The sequence below is a fragment of the Eptatretus burgeri genome, chromosome 14 (assembly GCF_056783735.1).
Source record: "Eptatretus burgeri isolate ZD-2024b chromosome 14, Ebu_testis_v1, whole genome shotgun sequence".
NCBI lineage: Eukaryota > Metazoa > Chordata > Myxini > Myxiniformes > Myxinidae > Eptatretus > Eptatretus burgeri.
Window position 1 is genome coordinate 53,310,484 of NC_140974.1, and position 27,511 is coordinate 53,337,994.

At 40.3% G+C, this 27,511-nt stretch overlaps 1 protein-coding gene and 1 pseudogene across 4 annotated transcripts in view; one reads left to right on the plus strand and one right to left on the minus strand.

The window, feature by feature from the left end:
* LOC147013219 (desmoplakin-A-like) overlaps positions 1-27,511 on the plus strand; it is a 156,557-nt gene that overhangs the window by 89,414 nt on the left and 39,632 nt on the right. For all 4 annotated transcript variants that reach the window (XM_085854861.1, XM_085854863.1, XM_085854862.1 and 1 more), the window contains 9 exons: positions 6,500-6,619; positions 9,302-9,409; positions 16,015-16,203; positions 16,337-16,462; positions 18,265-18,408; positions 18,504-18,686; positions 19,598-19,745; positions 19,895-20,067; positions 24,581-24,749. In XM_085854861.1, the coding sequence (XP_085710987.1) occupies positions 6,500-6,619; positions 9,302-9,409; positions 16,015-16,203; positions 16,337-16,462; positions 18,265-18,408; positions 18,504-18,686; positions 19,598-19,745; positions 19,895-20,067; positions 24,581-24,749 (1,360 nt within the window). The remainder of the gene's footprint in view (positions 1-6,499; positions 6,620-9,301; positions 9,410-16,014; positions 16,204-16,336; positions 16,463-18,264; positions 18,409-18,503; positions 18,687-19,597; positions 19,746-19,894; positions 20,068-24,580; positions 24,750-27,511) is intronic.
* On the minus strand, positions 12,025-13,623 carry LOC147013221 (uncharacterized; annotated as a pseudogene).

Below are 27,511 nucleotides of genomic sequence, written 5' to 3' on the forward strand. Positions count from 1 at the left end.
GCCTTGAGACAAAGGCTGCATTGAAGATGGCAAATTGCATTGAGGATGATAAACCTATCTCTCATCTCAGTGCTTGGTCCATCAACCCTCCTCCCATACTTACAGCACCACCTTTCCCTGTGCCTTCAATAAAAAAATTTCCATCCATCCCATGATCATTGTCTCCATATGTCCAGTTTGGGAATCTTAAGAAGTCCAGTTTGCAGAGGTTGTGTCCTTTGAACAATCAAATTACCTTCAAGTCCTTCAACGGTCTAAATTCACGCCATTTCAGTACCCCCCCCCCCACCACCACCCCCACATATCCTACAATCCAGCATCCTTCCAACCCCACTCCTTTGTGTGCCCTTCTTCAGCATCCTTATATGTCATGTTCCCTCTTCTGCATCCCCCCTTATCCCACTCTCTCAAAGCTTCCTCCTCACCCCACCACCTCAAAGCTTCCCCCTCACCCCATACCCACAACGGTTCCCCTCCCTGCCCTTCAAAGCCTCTTTCCCTGTCCCTAACTATATCGACCATAAACATCCAAGGCCTTCGCTCTAACCTGGCAGATCTGTCAATCCAGGCTGCAGCTAATAAACAAGCCATCATCTGTTTAACGGAATCCTCCTTCCATAAGATGTTCCTGACTCCTTAATGTCTCTCCCCAGCTATTTTTTCCTCCATTTTGATAGGTCTGAAGCCCACCCTGGTGGTGGAGTTGCACTTTACATTAATAACTCCATTTCTCACTGTCCATGTACTGATCTTATACCTCCCAACCCCCAGGAGAACATTTGCCTGTGACTTCCCCTCTGCTCCCACCTCTTGTTTGTCCGTGTGTCACATTATCCTCCAAACAGTGATTACTCCATCTACATCTCTTTCTCTCTCTCTCTCTCAGCCTCCATGGATGAACTTTTAACCACTCGTCCCAACTCACGCTTCCGCATATGCGGTGATTTTAATTGTATCCATGCCAATTGGCTGGGTGTTCATATCTCTCTCACCTGTCATGGCACTTCAGCAAAGGACTTCTGTGACTCGCTGGGACTGACTCAATCTGTAAACTTTCCAATGTGGATTTCTCACAATGGCTAATCCTCCCTTCTGGATTTGGTGATGACAGACTTCCACACAAATGTCTCCTGCTCTTCCTCTGATCCATTTGGTTCATGTGATCACATGCTTGTGAGAGTCAACATCACTGGCTATTCTCAGAGAACTGACTCAGCACCGCCGAGTCTGGCAATTCACTCAGGCAGATTGGCTGGGACTGCAAGCAGCCATCTCTCTTCAGGGCTGGCTGATCTCCAATATCTACTGCCTCTGATATTATTGCCTTCTGGGAATTCTACCACAGAAACCTTCTCTCTCATCTCCAGTCATCCTACCATTCTTCCCATCCATGGTCCACTGAATCCTGTGGTGAAACAGTTGCTTTGAAACAACTTGCCTTCTTTTTCTGGAAAGCAAATCCGACCAAAGGCAATCTCATTGCATTCCACAAAGCCCACAACAAGTGTGTGTCCACTCTCAGGAGAGTCAGAAAACAACATCTGTCAAACTTCAAGATTGAACTTTCAAACTTGTCTCCCTCCTCTAAAACCTGGTGGTACCTTGTTAAGTCTCTGGAGTATGCCCCCCTTCCATCACTACCCTCACTTCAAATGGTTACACACGTGACTGCTTGTGAGAGGCCAAATGCCTCGATTCTGTGTTTGCTTCCAAATGTTGTGTCCCAAACCCCTCACTCTCAGTACCCAGTCACATTTAACTCCTCATGGACTCTGGGTCTTTTGCAACTGAGAACGTGGAGAAGTTTCTGGCGACCCTCAACTCTGATTTTGCAACTTCGCTGGATGGCATCAGCTCAAGTGTCCTAAAACCTGCTCTGCTGGTCTTGCACATTCTCTGTTTATTTTTTTCACTCTATGATTTGCTCGAGACCATATAATATTCCATCTGCTTGGAAGTCAGCCAACATCACCCCATTACATAAGAGGTACAAAAACCGACCCTCTTAACTGCAAACCGATCAGCTTACTTGCAATCATCAGCAAGGTCATGGATGGAATCCATCATCGCAGTTGATACTGATTTTTTTTTATTCTATACAGTCAACGCTCGTGGAAGAGCTAGAACACAGAACGGATGAGGACGTAACATAACGAAAGGGAAAGGGGTAAATATCAACAGCAGTTCTGAGGGAAAAAAATGACTGAGGCAGACAAACAAGGAATGCAGATAACGATGAGGGGGAAGGGAGAACGCAAGCTGGACAAGATGGATGCATAATATTTTAGGTGATGCCCTTGAGACAGAATATTTTAGCTGGTGCCCTTGATATCCCACATGTAAGACACGTAAGATGTCAAGGGCACTTGGAAAACATCGGCATGTTTTACATGACCTTCCGCTCATGGAGGAATTTTCAGTCAAACTAGCAGGGTACCGGTCTCTGACGGGTTTGCAGATGTCTCACCTCAAATGAGCAATTTCATGGAATGTGTATTGGGAGAAATGGGAATTCAACATGAAGTGATGATGTGGACCGTTTAACGTGGTGTATGTTTACCTTCGAGACAATGGCGGTTCGCTCAGAAGAAGAACTATCTTTGGTGATTAAAAATAAAGATGTCGTGCATAGCATGATACTTGCAAAATCCTAATAAACAATAGTTGCCATGGAAACGAGCAATTTGATAATTGGGAAAATTTGACCTATCTCATGTTTTACATTATTAAATGTTGTGCATAACAAATTTGGTTGATACATTTTCTAATTGTTGCCTAATAGGTGTTTTCCGTGTTTTTTTTTTGTTTTTTTTTTACATGTTTTACATTATTAAATGTTGTGCATAACAAATTTGGTTGATACATTTTCTAATTGTTGCCTAATAGGTGTTTTCCGTGTTTTTTTTGTTTGTTTGTTTTTTTTAACATATTTTACATTATTAAATGTTGTGCATAACAAATTTGGTTGATACATTTTCTAATTGTTGCCCAATAGGTGTTTTCCGTGTTTTTTTTTTTTGTTTGTTTTTTTTTTTTGTTTTAACATGTTTTACATTATTAAATGTTGTGCATAACAAATTTGGTTGATACATTTTATAATTGTTGCCTAATAGGTGTTTTCCGTGTTTTTTTAGTTTTTTTTTTACATGTTTTACATTTTACGTTTTGGATGGTATTGACCTCGACGTTTGACTAAATTTGACCAGATTTTACACACGTGTACTACACATATGTACAAATAAACGGTGTAAGTTTCAATCTGATATGTTGAAAAATTCCTCAGGTTTGGCAAAAATAAAATCACAAAAAAACAAATGATTTAATTATAATTGGGTGAAATTGTTGTCATGGTCACCGTTTTCTCTTTTCCACATGGGACTTTTCATTATACTATCAACCAAGATGAGCAGAACCTGAAAAAAAAGACAGAAAATCAATTAAGGGGCCTTTTGATGATGGTCGTGACCCTCAAGTGTTACTGCATAAGGGCCTCAGACAAGATGCCTTCGGGGTCGATTGGGTCTTTGGGAATTAAACGGTCTTCAAGGTATTAAGGGTCTTGGGGTTATAAAGGGTCTTAAGGATATCGGAATCTTTGGGGGGGGGGGGTCGTGAGGCTCTTCAGGCTCTTAATGTTCTAAACGGCCTTTGGGTATTAAGGACTCTCCAGGTATCAAGTGGTCTAAAGATATAGAGGGATCTGGAACTCTCATGCACGCAGGGATGGACGGATGCACGGCTCCTTTTTAGTAAACGGGGTGTATTATAAGTGAATACCCAAATTAAAATTACTGTAGCAGCTTTATTTATGAACTGATTTTAATGAAACAACATGGAAATGATAGAGTGTTCAATATCATGAAGCCAAAAAAACCTTGATGAACTGGAGGAGAGAATAACCAATGTTCTCACCAACATTCCTGAAAACATGTTGCGATCAGCAGTGGTGTATGTAGCAGTCCAATGAAGGAAATGTGTTGACAGCGCTGGAGTTTATATGTGGAGGTTTAAAGAGTTGAACATGAAACCTCACTGGATACTCTTTAATTTACAGTTTGTTTCATTAAAATCGGTTCATGAATAAAACTGCTACAACAATTTAAAATTGGGTAATGACTTATCATATACCCCCTGTACATCACATGTGTGACAAGGACATTATGAAACATCATTAGACTTTAAAAGAATTACAAGGACATTCGAAGATGATGGACAAATCAACACAGTTTTGGGAATTTTAACATGACATGAAATTTGATCGACATCAGGAGACTCAAGGGGTGTTCAAAATGTTCTATGAACAACAATTTTGCAATGCATAAGCACAGGGTATCCATAAAGTCCATGTGCAACTTGGAACTTTTATAACTTTTGGTGTAAACGTGATAGAAACAAACTGTAACTGTAAATGTAAATGTCTGAAATGTAACAAACTGTAAATGGCGTATAAATATTAATTCATCAAGTTTTGTTCATGTCCATGTTGTAACAATATATATATATATATATATATATATATATATATATATATATATATATATATATATATATATATATATATATATATATATATCATCATATTTACTTCTGCCACCGAAGGTAAATAATAATAATAATAATCATTCTTTCACACTGTGAGGCGCATCGGGGCCACCGATGCAGTTTCATTTCGGTGAAGGAGTATAAACAATCCTGGACGGGTCGCCACTCTGACGCAGGATACTCGAATGTCACAGAAGGTGGACGGAGATTATGTTTTCACCCCTGTTTGTCTGTCTATTCGCATGTTTGTTTGTTTGTCTGTGGGCAAAATATCTCAAAAGGTTATGGACAGATTTAGATGACCTTTGGTGTGACCAGTTGGGTGTGTAACAAGGCTGAATTGATGAGATTTTGGTGAAGATGCGGATTCGGATCTGGATACGAATTTTTTTAAAAAAGTGATTCTTCACCATAGGCAGATATGGCCAAAAAACGATATCTAGCACGGTATCTCAAAAAGTTATGAACGGATTCGGACAAAACTTGGTGGACAGTTTGTGTTTGTGAAAATGACGAATTGATTCCATTTTAGTGAGGATCCGGGTCCAGTGTTTTTATTTATTTTTAAAGTCATTCTTCACCATTGAGAGATATGGCCAAAAACGATATATCGCATGATATTTCCAAACCTTGTGAACAGATTATGACTAAACATGGTGGATGTATGCCTGGTGTTGGCTTAATGGTTAGGGTGGTGGGCTTAGGATCCGAGGATCCTGAGTTCAAATCACACTCGGCTGTTGAATTAATACCAGGTGGGGTTGACTCTGCCTGTCATCCTTCCGAGGTCGGCAAAATGAGTGCCAGCATGCTGGTATCCTGTGTCGGAGTGGCGACCCGTCCAGAATTGTACCCAATAGCCAAGGAGACTGCTTAGGCAGCACCAACGCTCTGCACAGAGTATGGTCCCAGTGGATGGATGGTGGATGTGTTGGGTAGGTGACAAGAACAAGCCGATTCGATTTGGGTTCAGGTCTAGATGCAGATTCCTAACTTTCGACTCGCCGTTTGGTGATCATTTGCATCGCCAACACTTTATGCTCTCACACCAAATTTTTTTATCATTATACTGTACTGTATTCATTATTGTTTTCGTATCCACTTTTGTATTCCACATAATCTATGCTGTCATCATAGACAATCATTGTCCCAAATGCAATTGAAAGTGTGAATCATAATGCAAGGAGGGCTTGATACAATGTATACTCCTGTAGATATGCAGGCCGATTGCTAATCCTTCACCATCTTCCCTCCTAACATTGTTTGTTACTGAATTGCTGGTGGATCTCAAAAATAATTTTTATAACATGAACCACAAGTTACCTTGAATTCCGAATGTTGAATTGTGACATTCCTGCTGATTTTGCCTCGGAAAAACTTGTTTGATTGCCCAAAATATTCGTATGCATGGATTTTTTGCCTTTATCTCAGGCGTTTGATATTTCTTGGACATTTTTACATGTTGAAGGATAATGACATGATTGTTTCAATTAATAATTATAAAAATTAATTCTTTGAACCCTGAGCTCCTTGGACTTTCGGCTCCCCCACCCTGGGCTCCCTGGAGAAAAAAATCTGGTGGCTTGGGTATATGGAGGTTTAAACAGGGGCTGGTAAACCAGCCACTAGGGTTCAAAGGGTTAACGATCATAATGATCAATGATAATGATTTAAGGACATGAGTAGACAATGGAGAAATACATATGAGACATATGGGATAATTTCATGATTTCAACCTTAGTTCACCTCCATCAAAAGTCAGGAATGCAGATGGGAATGGTAAAAAAAAGGCCTCTAATGATTACTATAGCAAAGGATAATGCAGTAATTCATGCATCTTCATTATTGCTTTTTCTCCTGTATTTCCTTCAATTTGCATGTCCATTTGATGCATGCTTTCCGTGCAACAACTGTGTATATCCACCGCATGTACATCTTGTGTTTCTATCTCCACAAGTTTGCGGAGACGGCCGTCACACATGTTCAGTGGATCACAGAAATGGAGGAGCGAATGACGTCCATGAGAGTTGCTTCTTTGGATCAAGTGCATCTGCTGGCTGGCTCTCCTTCCGAACAGGTATGATCGATTTTTTTTTTAATACACAGAAGTGAAGTCCATAGAAGAGCAATGTCGGACTAACAGTGGGATAAGCATCAAGGGAATTGATGAACAGGAAAATAGAAAAGGGAGGAGGGAAAATAGCACTTAAACTAGCAAGTGAGATGGTGGGGTTAGGAGAGGTTAATGGGAGTTATACAGATCATGAGGCAAAATTAAGGATGACAAGACATTGGAGGTGCACTGCTTGCTTGAAGTCCTGGAGGGAAGAGTGAGACAGAAAAAGCCTTGAGAAAGTGGTTCCATAGATGGGAGAAGCAAGGAACAGAGAGTTGAGGTGTGCAGTCAGTTTGGATGTTGGAAGATTAACCAGGAGGGGGTTACTAGAAGAATGCATTCAAGTAAATGGTGTTACACTGGGAACGGACTTCAAAAAGGTTTATTGTGTTGCACTCTCGGTTTCACTCAGAGCCAAAGCTCTGAGCTACTTATGCCACCCACTAGCCTGGTGTTGGCTTCATGGTTAAGGTGGCTGGCTTGCGATTTTAGGGTCCTGATTTTGAGCCCCGTTTACTAGCTGAATTAACACCAGGTGGGGTTGACTCAGCCTGTCATCCTTTTGAGTTTGGCAAAATGAGTACCAGTGTACTGGTATCAGGGCACAGCATCAGCAGCATTGTTGCGCCCCAACAAAATGATAGCTACCCGGCAGCCAAACTGACATAACGAAGAAGAAGAAGATACCACCCACTGCAAAATGGTGGTGCAACATCTGGTGGCAGAGGTTGGATTTGTCCAAAAAGAGGTTAAATATCCTGCTTGTGAAATAAAATTTGGCATCGACATTATTCATGCCTGTTCTCATGTCATTTCAAAAGTGAATGTTGAGCTTTGTCTTTTTAACTGCACCGTAGGAAGTGACCGCCATAAACAGGAGACAGAAGAATGCATGGACAGACAACACGGTTCGATATATATACATATACACACACTGCCATCCAAAACACCACCTTGGAGAACTCCAGCATCCAATGGGAGAGGGGTAGAGGGTTCCATTGATGGCAACACATTGATTGCGTAAGTCGCAGAAGTTAGAAATCCAGGATTTACGACAGCCTGTTATGCCACAGGCATAGAGCTTGGCAAGAGAGAATGATTGCAAGCGAGAGCTTCTATGCCACAGGCAGAGCTAGATTGTAGCTTACTCTGCTGTCTACTTTGTTGACTTACGACAGGGAACCAGGATAAATATTAATTGTGAGTTGCAACTGCTCATTACAGGTGAGGGAAAAGATTAGGCCCAATTTTATTGTAATGATAGGTGTCTTGCTCTTGGTTTGATTGCTTAGATATTGGTTTTTACTCCTCTGGCTGTGTTTGAGTTTCAAGTTCCGTAGCAACGCATACGATCCACCAATCAGTGAACAAACCTGTAGGTTGGCTGATTTTGTGATCCATATCTGTGCCTTCGTGTTTTGCTGATGCTTTGTATGATCGGTACTATTATTGCACCTCCTCAGATGCCTGCAATGGCTGCTCTTTCAGTCCATGTAACCAGTGCCACATTATTTACTGTAATAACAGTGCCCTGCCAAAAGTATTTGTTGATGTAATCAGGAAGCACATTGCAAAGCTAATACATTTACTCCTTTAGCATCAGCTCAAATTTAGCATCATGGCTCAAATCATGGTGGTGATCGATCTCTGGAGGTCTTGAACATTAGTCTGCCTGTTGGCCTACCAGATATGCAGAATGGCTCGAAGTTTCTGCTTGTGGGAGCGTTTTTGATGAATGTTATATCATTTGTGAATGCTTGAGGTATTGAATCAAGAGGGAGGAGGGTGGGAGACAGTGACAATAAGTTTGTGGGAAAGTTGTGGATTCATGGAAACTTTGGTGCCTTCTCATCAAACCAACAATGGTGAAGTTGACCAAAATCAGATAATGCCTTTTCAATAGAGTTCATAACATTCGCATTGTTGGTGGCCATTTTGGACCATCCAAATGCAGAATGCCACAACTGATTACGCTCCCCGATTCTAAGTTGAATGCTCACTTCCATTCATTCATCCCTCTATTCTCTCATTCATTGAAGCAACTCCCTTGTCTGTTATTTGTTTCAACCTCCCTCCAGTCCTTCAAAAGTGCTGCCCATATTCACTGTGTACTTCCTCCCATACCCACCTCTGCTATCTTATATGCTCGCTGACCACTTGCCACAAATGCCCCCTCTTTCCACTCCTTTCCTTTAGACACCTCATCCACTCATGTTCGAAGTCTTTGTCTCCCTGTTTACCTGATCCTTTGTCAGTCTGTGAACCTGCTGCCTCTCTTATCTATCCTTTTTCTCCTCCCTGAGCCTAGATTTCTGCATTCAATAGATAAATAAATATAAAAGGTTCAAAACAGTCTTAGGTTTAATAATCAATAATTTCGATCATTTTGAACAATTCAAGTGTTAAGGTTCATGGAAGAAATTGACAATACATGACTTGAACAAGCCACACTCTCAACATAACTACATGATTTTGTGCGTGTCACACCTCATACAAACATGTAATAATCTTGAGACTTTCTCAAAGCATTATATAGGAGATTTAATTTTTTTTTGTTATCTCACAAGAGACACCTTTGTGACTGCTTTTGATGCAGTTCATCTAGCTGTACCTTGCTACATGATCAGAATGTGTGCCTCGCAGACCAACCAGCTGCTCATCGAGTCTCTCCAGAAGAAATCGATGGAGTCTCCCAATGGGTCCTTACAGGACCTTTTATGTCTGTATGATGAAGTGGAGACCAAAATGAAGGTAAATGTGGACTGGGTGCCTGCTTTTAAATTAATACTCTCAGTTAGAGGTTCAAAGGTTGATGATGATATATACAGGCTAATGTTAAGGGAGACAAAAAAACAGAATCAAGATTGATTGTTCATGTAAAATATGAATATTGCAAAAGACAAACAAAAAAAACAAAGATTATCCCATCAGTTTAATTTTTATTTCAAGAAATGGAAACCAATCCCCATTTGAATGTTGGAAATCCACCACATGAGAAAATAATTTACCCCGTCACGTTGGATATTTCACTTGATGAATTCATTTTAATCCATGCATATTGTTTTGGTCCCATGAGTTGGCTTAAACATATTATTAACTTAATTTTTTAGACTTAACAAGCATGGACAAGGAAGGGGGGACGGTATGTATATGCATACATTTGTTAATGTGTGTGTGTGTGTGTGTGTATATATATATATATATATATATATATATATATATATATATATATATATATATATATATATATATATATATATATATATATATATATATAAAAGAGTTTTATGACCCGTCACTTCGCTGATGGAAATTCCAATCTTTGCTGTGATGGCTAATCAATAGGGCAAGAATAAAAAGGATTCCAAGTACAGGGATAACCAGCGTTGCAAGTTAGCGTTTGCAGTTTCGCCACGTGTGCCCATGTACCCATTACAAAAAGGGGGGAATTTTTTTTTTTCTCATGATAAACCTTCCCAGGAGCTCCCTGAATCCACTGTAGTTCGATTTATCGAAATCCGTTAATCTGTTCTCAAGTTGTAACAGGACAGACAAACAAACAGACAGGCCAAAATATTAATATATATATATATATATATATATATATATATATATGTATATATATATATATATATATATATATATATATATGTATATATATATATATATATATATATCTATATATATATATATATATATATATATATATATGTATATGTATGTGTATATTATATGTGTGGATACACTACTGGTCAAAAGTTTTGGAACACCCCCATTTTTCAGTTTTTACTGAAATTTAAGCAGTTCAAGTCCAGTGAATAACCTGAAATGGTACAAAGCTAAGCGGTAAACTGCCAGAGGTTTAAAAAAAAGTTTAGGTTACCAAAAAATGAAAAATAATGTAAATTTCAGAGTTGTTAAAAAAGGCCCTTTTCAGGGAACAAGTAATATGTTAACAACTGCAGCTGTTCTGCAGCAATGGAAGTAAATTAAGCCTTGAAAGTTGATGCAAACAATTCCTGCAGGTGTCCCAACTTTTGTTGATTAGTTACAAACCCTCTGTCTGTATAAAGGCAGTGTTGGAACAGACTGTGTTGCGACACCCTCTGAAGCGTTATTTGGACAATATTGCACTGCAGGAATTTGTATATTGCCATCATAATGGCCTGTATGATGAGTGCACAGAGTGACTGGCACCCTGAACTAAAAAGGCTACCACAGCATTTTGCAGCGCCATGTAATACCCTCTGATCTACGCATAGTTAGTCAGGGGTTCATCCCACAGCAAGATAACGACCCAAAACATACCTCCAGGCTATGTCAGAACTACCTTAGAAGAAAAGAACAAGATGGTAGGCTTCAAATCATGGAATGGCCAGCACAGTCTCGACTTAAACCCCATCGAGCTGGTTTGGGATGAACTGGACAGAAGGGTGAAAGCAAAGCAACCTACAAGTGCAACACATTTGTGGGAACTTCTGCAACAGTGTTGGGAAGAACTTTCCGAACAATATTTGATTTCCATTGTAGAAAGAATTTCACGAGTATGTTCGGCTATTACTGCAAAAGGTGGCTACTTTGTTGAGTCAAAAATTTAGATTAAATTTTGTTCAACAAAACGATTCCATGATTTCTTTTTTATTTGCAATTGTTTTTTTGTTCTGTGCTTTAATTTCAGAGTACATTGAAACATTAAACTGCTTAAATTTCAGTAAAAACTGGAAAAATGGGGGTCTTCTCAAACCTTTGACCGGTAGTGTACATATACATATACACATAAACAGAAACATATACATATCCATGTTTACTAATACATATACACATCTACAAATGTATACATATACACATGCATATACACATACACATACATATACATATGCCTATACACATACGTAAACATATACACATACACATACATTAGGGTGCATCAAACGCCCCCTTTTTTGCGAAAGTTTGAAAAACATAACGGCGATAGGACAGATGTGTTCGAATACATGAAAAAACATTTCTCATTTTTTTTCAGAATTTTCGGTCATCATCTTGGGGATCCACATCTGGGTCAAAGTTCAGGCATGCAGCTCCTGCGCATTTTTCAGAATAAGCGTTATTTTTCACTGCATAGTGATCAAAACTTGTATCTGGTGGTGAAATAATTCTGACATATCAATGTACTGCTCCTTTGGTGATGTTCCAGTGATATAGAGCCAATCAAATTTTCCGGGAAATTTGCCGGAGAAGCGGGAAACTGGTAATTTTCCCAGAAAAAAAACAACAAAATAGTAACAAATCCCTCGGTTCTGTCAAATTCACGGCTTTATTACCCAGAATTATGTGTATTCATATCAAGGTACTCGTATATAATATCGTTAATGATCAAGTTTCAAGCGTTTCCGGAGATTCGGATTCTCTTTCCTGTCATTCTCCGTGACTTGTTGCACATTGTGAAAGTGTTCTTCAGACCTCGCTGCACCGAGACAGTCCGTTCCGAGTTTTATTAGACATTCAGCCGCATCATTAGTTACATTGAGTGCTTTGTTTTAGATTTTGAATCCACATAGGCTGGAAGTGTTGCCCACTCACTCACTTCATACGTTAAGAATGAATCATCCAGTTCAAGTTCTCGGAACACAAACCAAGAATCAACCGAGACAAAGTCAGATAGGCTAGATGTCAAGTGAATGTCCTTGGGGAAGTGAGGCTTTCCGAAGTCTGTACCAAAGTGCCCAATAGGCAATAGTCCAAGTTCCTCTCTATCAGGCTTGACAGAGATGATACGGTCAGCCAGTCGATGCTTCTCTCCACTTGGAACATCCTCACTGAATAAGGCTAAGGGCACAAACTCAGCTGTTAAGTACCAAAGATGACGCTGTAGAGCTTTGATAGTGGATGCAGAAAGCTCGGGGTCCACAGATCCATAGCGTATGAGATCTTTATACAGACACAAATCGTTGTATGGCGCATCAAGAGCTCTCGGGCAAGAGTTCCACCATTTGAAATAAATCAGTGTTGCAGAGTTGCAGAATGTTATTATCTTGGGTACCTGGTGTCATGTTGTGATAACTGCAGTAGGAGGTAGAGTAGAAATTTGAGTTTCTAACGCAGCAATCTTTAGACAATAAATTACCTTTGCCATCCATCGGGCACGGTGCATTGCTCCAGGAAACCCGAAGTCCACTTGTGGTCCGTACTGACCAAGATACATCTCCACTAATTTAGCAAACTCTCTGTAGTTGTCTCTCTGGTAGGACTGTATGGTCGCAGTGACATTCAGTACTCCTGCTCTCCAGTCATGTATGAGGGCTGAATTCTCCTCCCTGAATTTATCAAGATCTAAAGTTTTCAAGCTTATTTCACTGCTGTGGGGTATAGCTTCGAAATGCTTTTGAAATCTGGAAAAAAACACTGATATCCGGCGACTTCGATGCTTCAATTTTGAGATCAGTAAAAACGTGTCCAATGATAAATTCGCCAATGTGATAACAGCAAGCTGACCAAAACAAGGGTTTATCCAACGCTTGTTGAATAGCTATGCAAGCTGCACCTTTATGGCCCGTATTGGCCGAGGTAGTATCAAACACCATATTAATCACATTGTTTACACATCCCCAAGACTGTAGCTGTTCCATTACCATCGTACTTACAATCTCACCAGCGCCACGTGCATCACCAGTGTGGCAGAACGGTGTTCCCAGGAGTTTTACATCTGTTGAATCCCCTAGAGCTATTGCAAGTTGTTCTGTCCCCTTTCTGTACTGCCCTTCAAGTGGTTTCATTATTTTACCATCCCAGTGAATAGAGGCTTTTGAAGGGGGAATCCAATGCTCTTTTATATCTTTCACGATTTCTTTATTGACAAACCGTCGAGCCCTATCAGCGCTAGAATAGGAAGTACTTATTTTCTTTACATCACCAGAGCACTCAGCAACCAAAGTTTCCGTAAACTGGGCCTGGTCTGCTGGCGTCATTCCTAGTCTTGTGGCCAGCGATACTAAGCGTGGACTGCTGAGGATATTTGGGGGAACATGGATTGTCATTCCAGTTTGATTCCTTCTGTGTCTACTTATGTTCACAATATCATTTGTCCTGTTACCAGTATCAGAAGTTGATGATGGATGTAGTTCAACATCAGTATCAGTATCTTCTTGATCCTCATCTGTGCTGCTACCAAACTCAACCGTCTGTAATAGTTTATCCACTTCTTCAGTTGATTTTCTAGCTCTTACTTTGGATAACTTTGCTTCTTCACGGATTTTCTCCGTCTTCTTTAAAATATTGTCCTTGCATCCGAAACTCGCCACATGGTCACTCATCATAGATTGTAGGAAGGCTTTATCCTCTTCATTCCTCATCAGTTGCTCTACATTTTTCGGCCATAAAACGAATGTTGTTTTCAAATCTTCGAATTCCTTATCTATCCTTTCCTTTCCATTCTTTCTCTATCCTTTCCAGTTCCAGATGAGCGTCTCGATTTCGGTATTTCTCGTAGCTTAGCATTGGTACTAACTAATTTAATTATTTTGTCAGACGCACTTTTAGGTGCGATCATTGGGATATGTCCTTTTTTATAAAAAGGTTCTAATTTTCCAAGTACTATTTTCACGATAGCAGCTTTTGTGTAATTGTGATTGCATGCAAGGTCCTGATGATACTTGAAGCATCGGATGACTTGTTCCTTTGTTGGTAATCTCGTGCCTGTGATATTCACGTCCTCTGCAACAATCTTTCCTCCGAGTCCGAAGACTGCGCCGTCTCGCCTAGTTTGCATGTGAGATTCCTTTCTGAAAGACATAATGATTAGTAATAGTGAGGTTTCGCCTATTCACGCCAGTACGAAGGACAAAGTACGAGAGCGTGCCAGCATCACTCTAGTCCTTTCAACTAACCACTAGAACTGATAATGCAGGCAGTGTTTCTGCACTCATCACTCAGTAGTATGCAATAATTATCACCAGAGAAATCAAATCATCTCGGAAAATCGTCCAAACTTTTACATTCATGATCTGCCACGTGTCAAATTCTCCGGGAAAACACAATTTCCAGGAAAAAAATACCATTTTCCGGGAAACTGTGCCAACAAATTACAAGCCAACCGTGTTACAAACATCACCAAAGGAGCAGTACATTGATATGTCAGAATTATTTCACCACCAGACACAACTTTTGATCACTATGCAGTGAAAAATAACACTTATTCTGAAAAATACGCAGGAGCTGCGTGCCTGAACTTTGACCCCGACGTGGACCCCCAAGATGATGACCGAAAATTCTTAAAAAAAGAGAAATGTTTTTTCATGTATTCGAACACATCTGTCCTATCGCCGTTATGTTTTTCAAACTTTCGCAAAAAAGGGGGCGTTTGATGCACCCTAGTATGCATATACACATACGTGTATTTATATACATATATATGTATATATACATACAAATGTACATATATATATATATATATATATGTATTATACACACATGCATATATATATATATACACATATAAAAACAGATACATATACACGCATACATGTACATGTACATATACACATATACTGTACTAAAACACAAACATATACATAAACACAAATTTACACATATACGTATACATATACAAATCTACAAATGTATACATATACACATACATATACAGACTTATACATATATAATAAAATATAAAAAATGACCGTTTTTACAGCCATTTTTCCCTGCTGTGCAGGGGTTGGGCTTTTTCAGGAGGCAATGTTTTATGGCCGGATGCCCTTCCTGACGCCAACCCTGGTCGCCTCTTACGACACACAGGGATATGGTACACCTATTCTAACCGGGGCATACACTAGGACCAGTAAACTGGTACTCATTTCGCCGACCTCGGAAGGATGACAGGCTGAGTCAACCCCCTGGTGTTAATTCAGCAGCCAATGGGGCTTGAACTCAGGACCCTGGGATCCCAAGCCACCACCCTAACCACTAAGCCAACACCAGGCTTGTACTTATACATATATAATATACATAAACATACACGCATATACCAATATATACAAATATACATACACATATACACATGTACATACATATACACATCTACAAATGTATATACATACACACATACAAATATATACACATATACATATGTAATATTCGTAAACATACACACATATACAAATATATACATACACATATACATACACTTACTATACATATACACATCTACAAATGTATACATTATACATGTATAATACACATATACACATGCACATACACATATGTATACATATACACATATCTTTTCAATAAGCTTTAATTAGTGAATGCATAAACTTTTTGTATGAGATCTTTTGCACTGTTTATTTTTCTTTTCCCATCAGTCCATTCATCAGGAGCTAACTCAAAGGCAGGGCATGACGGAGCAGCTGTGCTGTTTGGCAAGTGATCTATCAGCATTGGTGAACTCGTCTTGGGCGGAGACACGAGCAAGTGAGGTCAAGTCTCGCCTTGTGGCCGCAACAGACCTTGCTTGTTCACATCTTGTCAGGATCCATGAGGACTGGCAAAAGGTCTGACATTTTTGAAATGCCGGGCCATTGCCTGTGCAGCTCTAGAAAACACTGGCTTTGGACGTGGCTCCTTCGTATTGTAACTTGGATATGAAAAATGGAAGGTTTGTTCTTCCCTTTGCCCCTACATTAGGCCAAGACTTTTCAAAATGCAGCCCAAGATCATCTGGTTTGGTGTTTAGATGCTGAACAAGCGCTGAAAGCCCTAGATATTTCTGGTGATGAAGGATCCTTCCAGAATGTCTCCAAACAGCTCACTGTAAGCATTGCATCACAACAATCAATGTTCATTATGTTTTTTGGAGAATAGCGTCCATGCTTGAAATGGAATAATCTATTGTGGGAGCATTGGTTCGCAAGCCAATGATTGACTGAAAGGGCCCAATTCAATCTGCCAAACAAGAAAAAGAGCAATCAGAAATTGCAAACCCTCGCCAGGACTTTGTTTGAGTGGTGAGTTTTCATGGGTTTTCAGGTAAATATAATATGGCTGCGAAACAATGTGACCTATGACATCATATGTGTGACTTGTGTTCCTCATGGATCGCCTCGAGCTTTTCAGCCATTTCAGAGAAGAAGATTTTTTAAGGTTAAAAAAAAACAAAAAACAATATGGCTGTTGAATCACGTGACCGATGACGGCATCACAAAGATTTGTGGACAATTTTATCCCTAGATAACCTTCAAAAATTTTTATACTGATCGGATGTAGCATTCTACATATGCAATTCTGACGTCATAACGAAGCCAAGCACCTATGATGTCATAAAAATACCACACTCATTCCCCATGAGGAGTGCTTGCTGTGTGCCACTTGTACACCACCCATGACTTTGGGAACACTTATGTGAAGTTTGCCCTCGATTTGTCCAGCCCTTCTGGAGATTTTTATAGGTTTTCGAGTAAATCCAATATGGCTGCCAAACCATGTGACCAATGACATCGTATATATGAACCTTTTGTTCCTTATAGACAGGCAGTCATATGTGTAGCTTCACCTCAATCTGTTCAGCCACTTCAGAGAAAAAGATTTTTGAAGGTTTTAATAAAACAAACAATATGGCTGCCAAATCATGTGACCGATGATGTCATGAATTTTTTTTCTATGGACCATTTTATTTCTAAATGACCCTCAAAATATCTCATACTGATCAGATGTGGCGTTCTACATATGCAATTATGACATCATAATGAGGGCACCTATAATGTCAAAACCATCACCCTCATTCCCCATGAGGAGTACTTGCTATGTGCCAAGTTTGAAATTTTTTTCCTTGGTGTGGTTTCAGAGATATGGAGGTCCAAAGTTTTTCCAATATGGCTGCCACACCACATGACCTGTAACGTCGTAATTATCAATGAAACATTCTACATGAGCAGTCGCAACTATGGTGAAAATTTCATCTCAATCCGACAAGCGGTTGCGGAGAAAAACACAAAAGTTTTGTGCAGCCAAACAAACAGACAGATGAACAAACAAACAAACAAACTCAAATGCAATACCCTCTCCGATACAATCCTTCGGCGAGGGTAAATATCAGTGCGATTACCACATTCATCCCGAACGTTGGACATTCAAACAGTGTAACTAGGAATTGTGTGTACAGGAAGGGAAGGGTATGTGGGGAAAATAGGGCTTGGTAGGAGGTGAGCTCTGGGTCGAGAGCAGGGGAGGATGGGCAAGAGTTGAAGACTGCATGGATGAAGGGGCACAAGGGGAAAGACGATGAGTGGAGGGAAAAAGATTACCAGAAGAAGGTAAAATATGAGGAGCGAGCCTTCCAAACTGACCTCTATGATACAAGCAAACACTGTAAGCCTGGGCCTTAAACATGCATGTTTAAAGCCAGTAGCAAGACTACATTGTAATGGCATGCTGGGAAGTTACATACGGTTGGCATCTTGTACAAGGCCCAAATTCCTTCTTTTCACAAGCCTGCTTTACAATCTGCTTATTATTTCCAAATACCTTGAACTCAACTTTCTTATCTGTTCTAACACTCAGAATTTTCAGGAACATGGCTTTTTGTATCTCGACAACCCCCATGTTACTTCTTGTAGGACTGGATGCAGAAGCTGGAGAGCCAGCATTTCATTTTGGCTGAATCTGAGAGCATGGCAGAAGATATTTTGCATGTTTGTCCTCCTGGAGGTGCTGCTATCATCCTACGGTGGGCGAGAATAATCCGTGGTCGATTCGATGAGGTACAGTATTATGGCATGGATTTACATGTGAGTAATAGGTTCGTTACAGACATTGTGTATGACCATAATTGTCAGCACATATTTTGTGCACGTAGGTGCAAGCTTGTGCAAATGGGATTCAAACACGCATAGCGGCCAATCGCTTTGCCCTGGAGAAGGACACGCGCCGAGCAGAAGAGCTCATGTCATGGCTCGCTAGCATGCAGGATATGATGGCAGAAGAGGAAATAGAGTCAGAGAAAGCTGAAGTTACCAAGGAATGTCTTGCAAGGCACCAAGTATGATTTAAAGTTCTCATGACATATGGACACTCAACACTATAGTCCGACAGGATTGTGCAGATGTAGCATACTTGCTTTTAAGCTGTCTGGTCGAGGTTTGATTCTTGACCCGAATATATCAGGTTGGGGTGGTGCTTTGCAAGCAGAGCATTTTATCAGTGAGCATTTTGTCCCTCTGATGGACCTCAAGCTGAGAACCTGTCTGCTGGCATTAGCTGTTGGACGTTAAAGATCCGACACTTTATTTTGCAATGAGTAGACGATTGTTGCTGGCATCCTGGGGCAAATTCCAAAATTCCTGCCCCCACTTACAAGGGCACTGCATCAGCTGCACGCACACACATCGGGATTGATGCAACCAGGGGCTTGCATTTCGTAATTGAATATCAGTCCAATATACATCAGCTAATGATAACTTTGCATTCTTTACATGTTTCATAATTAGCGTTAACTGCTTTTTGATGCCATGACTCTCCATATCATCAATATATCAAAATATCTGTTGATATTGCAGCATTTTCTATGTCGATCTGGATCTTTTTTATGTATTCTTGCAGTTCAGGTTCCCTTTTCTAAATCCCAGCTCTTAAGTTGAGCCTGATAATGACTAAAGACCACTTAGTCTCATTCTGGTCGAGAGCTTGGGATCTTTAACATCCACATTGACCCTTTCTGGTCTGTAACTTTCTTTCTCCTTCTTCTCTGTACACTGGTGACATTTCCCTAGTTTGATGTCATACAACCTTTGTGGGTATGGGATATTTTCTGAACCATACATAGAACATCACAATCAATGACGAAATAATCTCTGTTGAGAGAACTTTGGAAAGAGAATTTCTTCGAAGCTTTCATTCATCTTCACCCTGACTCGTGGTGCATACTTCACCCATATTCTGCTTGCTCTCTAGGCTCTAGTGACTGAAATGACTGCGCTGCAGCCTGAGGTAGATCGCCTTGTGAGGCTCTACCGTCGCCGTGGACTGTCGGATCCTTTGTCTCCCATTTCATCCTCATCCACCTTGTCCCCGTCGACTCCTTCAACTCAACCAGATTTCCGTGAGTCTGACTGCCTGTTCTCTTACTGAACACTGATAAAATTGGAAAAGTCAATTTTGACAAATCGAAAACTCCACATTACTCTGATTGCCATGTCACCTCCATGTTATTTATTCCCATTGTCTGGTGTTTCTCCTCTGACAAAATAGGTTCAGGTACTTCTCCAGGGAATCAGGTGTCCAACCAATCATCTCCTCCAGTACCAATGGGGTGCTCTTCCCCACAACTTCAGCCTTTGTTGACTCTGTGGCAGCGTGTTTGGCTGGCGGTTTTAGACCGACAGGGTCGTTTACGTGAAACACAGAACAACCCACAGGAGAAGGTGAATATAAAGAAGATTTTGCCTCATGCTATAAATTCACATGGCATTTTTAAAAAGAATGTTACATTTGATATCTTTCAACTCATTATGGGTTCTTTATAATTTATTACCTCTGTCACCGAAGGTCAACGGAGGTTATATTTTCACCTTTCTGTTTGTCTGTCTGTGAGCAGGTTATCTCAAAAGGTTATGGATGAATTCGGATGAAATCTGTTTGAGAGTTTGGAGGTGTGACAAGAATGAATTGTTTAGATTTTGTTGAAGTTTTGGATCCACAATTTGATACTAAAATTTAAAATGTGATTCTTCATCATTGAGAGATGGGGCCAAAAACGATAAATAGCACGATATCTCACAATGTTGTATATGGATTCGGACAAAACTTGCCGGCCAGGTTGGGTATGTGACAGGGATGAATTGATTCTATTTTGGTGAAAATCTGGATCTGGATACGAGATTAAAAAAACAAAAAAATTCAAGTGTTTCTTCACCATTGAGAGATGGGGCCAAAGACAATATGCAGTAAGTATAGCATGATATTTCAAAAAGTTGTGGACATGTTTTGACAAAACTTGGTGGATGAGTTGGGTACATGACAAGAACAAGCCGATTGGATTTTGTTTAAGGTCCAGATGCAGATACAGCCTATCAGTGGGATACAAAATGTAAACTGTTCAGTCTGGTGGAGGTATGCGCTCTACCAAGTGCTGTTCTCGTTCTACCCTGAAATGCTCTTGGTGAAAGCTTTCCATTCCTATTTGCATGATATTATGCAAAACTGAGACTCTCATTCATAGCAGGATGTTTGCAGGAATAAATAAAACATTCTTTTCAACAAAACTCGATTGTATAAAAGATAGATTATTTTCCACATCACAAACTTTTTTTTTTGTTTTATTTTTTTGTTTTATGTTGCATAAACTAGAATACACTCAAGGAAAGTGCTAATTCATGCCGCTGTTTCCTCTGAGTGCACCACCACCCCAGATGGTCCAAACCTATGCTGAATAAATATATTCCTGCACAAATTTTCATTTTATATTTTTCCTTGTGAGCTCAAAGTCGAACTCATCTGAGACGTGTAAAATATGAAGATCTGTGCCAAATTTGGCGATTCCAGCTTCCCTCAATGTCCAGTTATTCTGCTGACAAACACACAAACTTAAAGATGGTGTCATTGCAACACTCATGCACTCGGCCTATGGCCATGGCCTGAGGATTAAAATTCAAATTGAATGATAAGCAAATATCATGTTCAGATACAAGTACATTTTCCTGAGTTTCATCTGTCCATGTCTTTGCTGTCTCCTCAGTTAGCACACAATTTAAGCAACAGGGTCTCTCTCTCTCTCTCTCTCTCTCTCTCTCTCTCTCTCTCTCTCTCTCTCTCTCTCTCTCTCTCTCTCTCTCTCTCTCTCTCTCTCTCTCTCTCTCTCTCTCTCTCTCTTTCTCTTTCTCTTTCTCTTTCTCTTTCTCTTTCTCTTTCTCTTTCTCTTTCTCTTTCTCTTTCTCTTTCTCTTTCTCTTTCTCTTTCTCTTTCTCTCTTTCTCTCTTTCTCTTTCTCTCTTTCTCTTTCTCTTTCTCTTTCTCTTTCTCTCTCTTTCTCTCTCTTTTTCTCTCCTGGAGATTCAACACCCAGGCAGGATGCCTCTCTCACCAGATGCTCACCCTCTCCCAGCAATGTAATCCATGGGTGGAGTCTCTCTCTCTTTTTTTTCTCTCTCTCTCTCCCCTCTTTATTCCAACACCCGGGCAGGACGCCTCTCTCACCAGATGCTCACCCTCTCCCAGTAATTTAATCCATGGGTGGAGTATATCTCTCTCTCTCTCTCTCTCTCTCTCTCTCTCTCTCTCTCTCTCTCTCTCTCTCTCTCTCTCTCTCTCTCTCTCTCTCTCTCTCTCTCTCTCTCTCTCTCTCTGTCCTCTCTCTCTCTCTCTCTGTCCTCTCTCTCTCTCTCTGTCCTCCCTCTCTCTGTCCTCCCTCTCTCTGTCCTCCCTCTCTCTCTTTCTCTCTCTCCCCTCCTCTTCCAACACCTGGGCAGGACGCCTCTCTCACCAGACATTCACTTTGTCCCATTGATTAACTCCTGTGGTGGGGCACATCTCTTCAGACTCTTACACTCTCCCAGCGATTTAATTCTGGGGCAAGGTGCTCCTCTGACTGACTCTCACCCTGTCCCAGCTATTTACTCCTAGGGCAGGGTATTTTGCTCTCTCAACACAGTATTCCTCCAGTGCTATTCCTACTCCCATTCCTCCCTTCACCAATTCATCCTCCCAGTGTCTCCTCTGCTGTGTCCTTCTGTTGTATCCCTTTGTTGCGTCCCTTCTGTTGTGTCCCTCCTTTTGGGTCCCTTTGTTGTGTCCCCTTTGTCTTGAGAGCTGTTACTGTTTCCCCACTTTTCACGATGTTCTAGCCTTTCTACGAGCCTTAACTTTGTATTTTTTAGAGTGTTAAAATACCTTCAAGACCAAATCCATTGTTACTGGGTATAAAAGGATGCTCGTGACGATGGGAAATTGTGACAATTTGCCTTCATTAATTTTCTCAAAGATTCAAATTATTTATGGTAGTCGCCACTGTGGTGTGGGCACTCATTAGGACTTTGGACTACAGGTATGTATCTGACTGTACATCTTCTTTTCCCATGACTCTTCCTTTACCCAAGGGAATTCCTTCGGAAGCAGGCTTAAATTCCCGAGATCTTTCGTTTTCTTAATTCTGTTTTTTGGGGGTTTTTTTGCTTATTTATTCTTTTGAAAAAAAAATTGGTGTTGATGACCGAAACCTGAAGATAAACAACTTAATTTTGCAATTGCACCAATTGGATCATAACTTTTTGCCAGGACATGTGAAACAGTCTTCAAGTTATTTAACATACTTGGTACACCATTGATGGTACAGAATCGGATCTTGGTACACCATTGGTTCGTCCTCAGAATCTCGCAACATCATTGGCTGCCAAATTCTCAGAGTTCAAAACATGCCTCATCCATACTGGAAAAGTGATGTCCTGGTTGTTATTGAGGCAGTGCTTGGTTACAAGTTAAAGCAACTATCATTTGGAGTATCGAAAACAAATGGAATACAGACCATCAAAGGACTTTATTTGCGGCAAAATTTCACTTGCCCCGTTCGACCAGTTCTGGAAGAGCTTTTCCTGTTGAACAATAAGTGACCGTTACTCACTTTAACAGTGAGTGAAGATCGTCTGACAGCCATTGATGTCAAGTCTTGATATTTTGTTTTGCATTTTTTGCTGGAATGGTGCTATACAGTTTTATGTGTATGTGGCATATGTTTGTACACTGAAATGAGATTATACCAAGAGCATTCTTATATTACCCCGTGCATGCAAAGTGAAAAGCAGGGTAAAGCAATTGGTTCATATCCATCCATCCATCCGTCTCTTTTCAGTTTATGATCGAGAACAACTCATTTAAATCGAATGCTTTATTTTGAACACAAATTGGAACCTGAATAGGAAAACAATTCCATCATTTTACCATTCCTTGGCTCAGCGAGATAACTTCTGAGTGGTGAAGCCACTTCAATATTTGGGTATGTCCTTCCTTCCATCTGTTCGTCCATCCGTCCGTCAAAATGAAGAAGAAACACCTTTGTAATCCACTGTGTTTAATTCTAAAGTGTTCTCAAGTATAATTCTGGAAGGTTATAAAGTGTAATTCTAGTAGATTCGAAAGGGTAATTCTGATGGGTTCTAAAGGGTAATTCTAAAGGGTCCTAAAGGGTAGTTCTAAAGGGTTCAAAAGGGTAATTCAAATGGTTCTAAAGGGTAATTGTAGAGGGTAATTCAAAGGGGTAATGCGAAGGGGTTCTAAATGGTAATTCTTCAGAGTAATTCTAAGAATTACAAGATATACAAAAAATGGTGGCCAATATGTTGTGGCAAAATTGTGACGAAAACACACAGGATGCACGAAGAATAACATACTCGTGATAACGAGTTCAATAGAGCTGTGAGGTGGGGAATGATTGACTTTTTATACCGTTGACTTCAACAACAGGGAAGGTCAAGATTTAATGTTTCTTAGTCGGAAGCAGCATGAACGGGATTGAGATTGACGGATCAGAGGCAGCATTTTACAATGACGCTCCGATTTGAGGAGAGTTGTTCCAAACCGTGTGAGGAGTAAAGTCTGCGCTCTAATAAAGGGGGGGATGTCAAGAGATGCAAGATTTTTTCATAATTTTTTCACAACATAACATAAACCCATTCATAACTGACAAATCAGCCACGGACAGGTTGCATACGAATAAATGAAACGTATAAAGCAACCAAAACTAAATGCGATACTCCAGATATGATTACATCAGACATCTTTACAATACGAGCATTACTTCCTTTCATTTAAACAAAATGACCCTCCTAATAGATCCTAAATTATATGAGTTACGAGGCAAAACAAACACCACCTTTGCAGTTGAACGTCACACATTTACATTTTCATGAGTAAAAAATATGTTGTTCATCACCACACTTTTTGGCAGAAGGAAGACAAGAAAGATAACGAAGACTTCTTCACAACATGGGGCTGGCGTTGCCTCCAGTGGGCAGGTCATCGTCGTCTCCGAGTCCTTGACTACTTCTGCCGTCTCGACAAGGACCAGGATGGCCTCATCCATCGCCAAGACTTTATTCAAGCCCTGCTTGACTCCAGTCAGTTCTGACGTAATTTAAAAGACCTTATGTCTACTGTTTGAGTATTTCTGGCCTCACAATTCAAGGATCTCATTAGCTCTATCCACTTTTGAAACGATATGTCCATTTTCTCATTTAAAGGGATTTAAAGGCAGTGCATATTCTTCGTGTTCCTTGTTATTCACCCAATATAGTTTCCCATCCTCAGTACCATTTTGCACAAGCCTGTTTTTACTACTCTTTTATATTCCACTGAGATACGAAGTAATGTTAACTGCATTGTCATTTTTATATAAAAACAAATTTAGGGTCATGGAAGAGCGAGAGGTGAAAGAGGGTATTGAAGACAACACACTGAGAGGAAGCCATTGGCCAATGTGTGGACACAAGAGGATAAACGAACAGGGGGGAGGAGTTTGTTTCACGTGCGTTAATAAAGGCTGTTAATTTACAATAAACAGCAATGATGGTTGATGAAGGTGATGTTAGCTGATTTTCAAGCAGATGGAAGAGAGGAGTTTAGAGGAGTTGGCAAGAAGAGAGGAAAAACAATTTGGCTTTCTGGGTGGAAGGTCGATGACAGATGCAATCTTTCTATCTTGAATATGTTGTTTCTTCCCTCTTCAGTGTTCATGCTCTTCCCCCATTCTTCGTATTCTCCATATTTTGCTTTAGTTGCTTCCTTCTAAGCTTCCTTCTTTAAATGCTTATATTCCTCTCCGTACATATATTCCTGACTCTTCCCCCACTTGTTTGTTTTCTTCTTCTGAGCTATTGCTTCCTGAACATTAACACTCCACCACCATGTTTTCCTCTCCTTTTGTGCATTTACTGCAGTCATCCCACATTCCCCCTGCACTACCTTCTTCCATGCTCCCTCATTTGCCCCCACAACCATACACCTCAGTTGCATTCATTTGTTATTGCTCCTTGCTCAACTTCTGAAATTCCTCCAATGATCTCTCTATCCATCAATTTCCAAACTTTCACTCTGGTTCTGCATTTCACGTAATTAACCTTCTCTTCATTCTTAATCCTTGGGTAGCCAACAACTAATCTGTGTTGTGCCAAACATTCTTCCCCAGGTATCACTTTCACATTAACTACACTGCTTTGAGACTCGTAAGTACTCACAAATCGTCGATCTGACTCTTCGACTCTCCATTCATGTATGTTACTAGCTATTCTTCCCTTTTCTTAAAACATGCTTTAAGTACACACATATCTGTTGCTTCTGCCATTTCTAATATCAGTGGGCCCCCCGCCCTCCAGGCAGGAGTACCCGTGTCGGCCCACCAAACACGGATGGCGCTTCGCACCCGGGGAGTCAAAGAAACGTAAAATTGTCAAAGATAGCACTGCAATCAATATAGTAATCACCAGGATGAGTCACGAGGTAGCAAAAGCGTGTGATAAAGACACTGCACCATAATCACCAATATTGTACTCACCGCTGTGAGGGGTGAGGTCACACGAGGTCAGGAAAATATGTGATTTACCGCACCACCAATAATCTAGATGGACCATTGTTTGCTGATGCGGATAGATGAGATAACAACAGACATGAATAACGATGCTGGGAAAAACCAGTCACAACCAATTGCCGCAACTAATTGATGAGTGAAGGGAAAAATGGACACACCCAATTGGTGAGTGCCACGACCAATCAGCGGGTGAATATTGCTGACATAGCTACAGCCACACAAACTCTATTTGTTATCAGAGATACATTCCCTTGCTGTATTTATTTATCCATACCCAAAATGCCCATGCACTACGTCAAATCCACCTGTCTTTTCTTCAAATATCCATTTCCGTCCCGACCTAGTGTTTACTTCTCAAAAACAAACATGCACCACATCCTTTAATTCTTCCCAAAATTTTCTTCTTCCCCCCCTTACCTAAGTTTACTTGTGGTGTATAAGCTGACACGACATTCATCAACTTTTCTCCAACTATCAACTATAATTTCATGATTCTTGGGCTGTATCTTGACACTTCCAAAACTTTCTGGATAAACTTTCCCACAAGTAGCACACCAACACCTACTTAAGCCTCTTCCCCTTCTGACCAAATAACTTATGCTTTTCCTGTCCTGTACCAATTGTTCTGCATCTTGACCTCTCAATCCCATCTCCTGCATATATATGTACCTTTTTTTCTTAACGTTTCCACTACTTCCCGATTTCTCCCACTCATTGTCCCCACATTATTTGTACCAACTCTCAGCATGACCTGTACTCCCTTATTTTCCCGATGCACCAGGAGCCAACGAACAGCATCTGGCTGTTTGCCATCACTGTGATTACCATGGTAATCAAGTCAGTTTCCCCTGGTTTGTCCACCTTTCTGTTTGACGTCAGCAGGTGGAGCTGCCCAGGGTCCATGGGTTGCACTCCGCCCATTCATTACTGCCATCATAAAAATGGATAAAGATTGAAGCAATGTTTTATGGTCGGATGCCATTCCTAATGCTAACCACTTTTCTCAGGGTGCAACCTTAGTCTTCATCTAAAAAAAAAACCTACCTACAAGGCAGTGGTGTGCCACTTTTCCATCAGGGATGGTGCCCTTAACCCTGGCAAAAAAGCCGAACCACAAGACAGTGGTGAGCTACATTTCTGTCAGGGGTAGTACTCTTAGCCATGGCAAAAAAGCCAGACCACAAGGCAGTGTCGAGTATATTTTTATATATATATATATATATATATATATATATATATGTATATATATGTATATATATATATATATATATATATATATATATATATATATATATA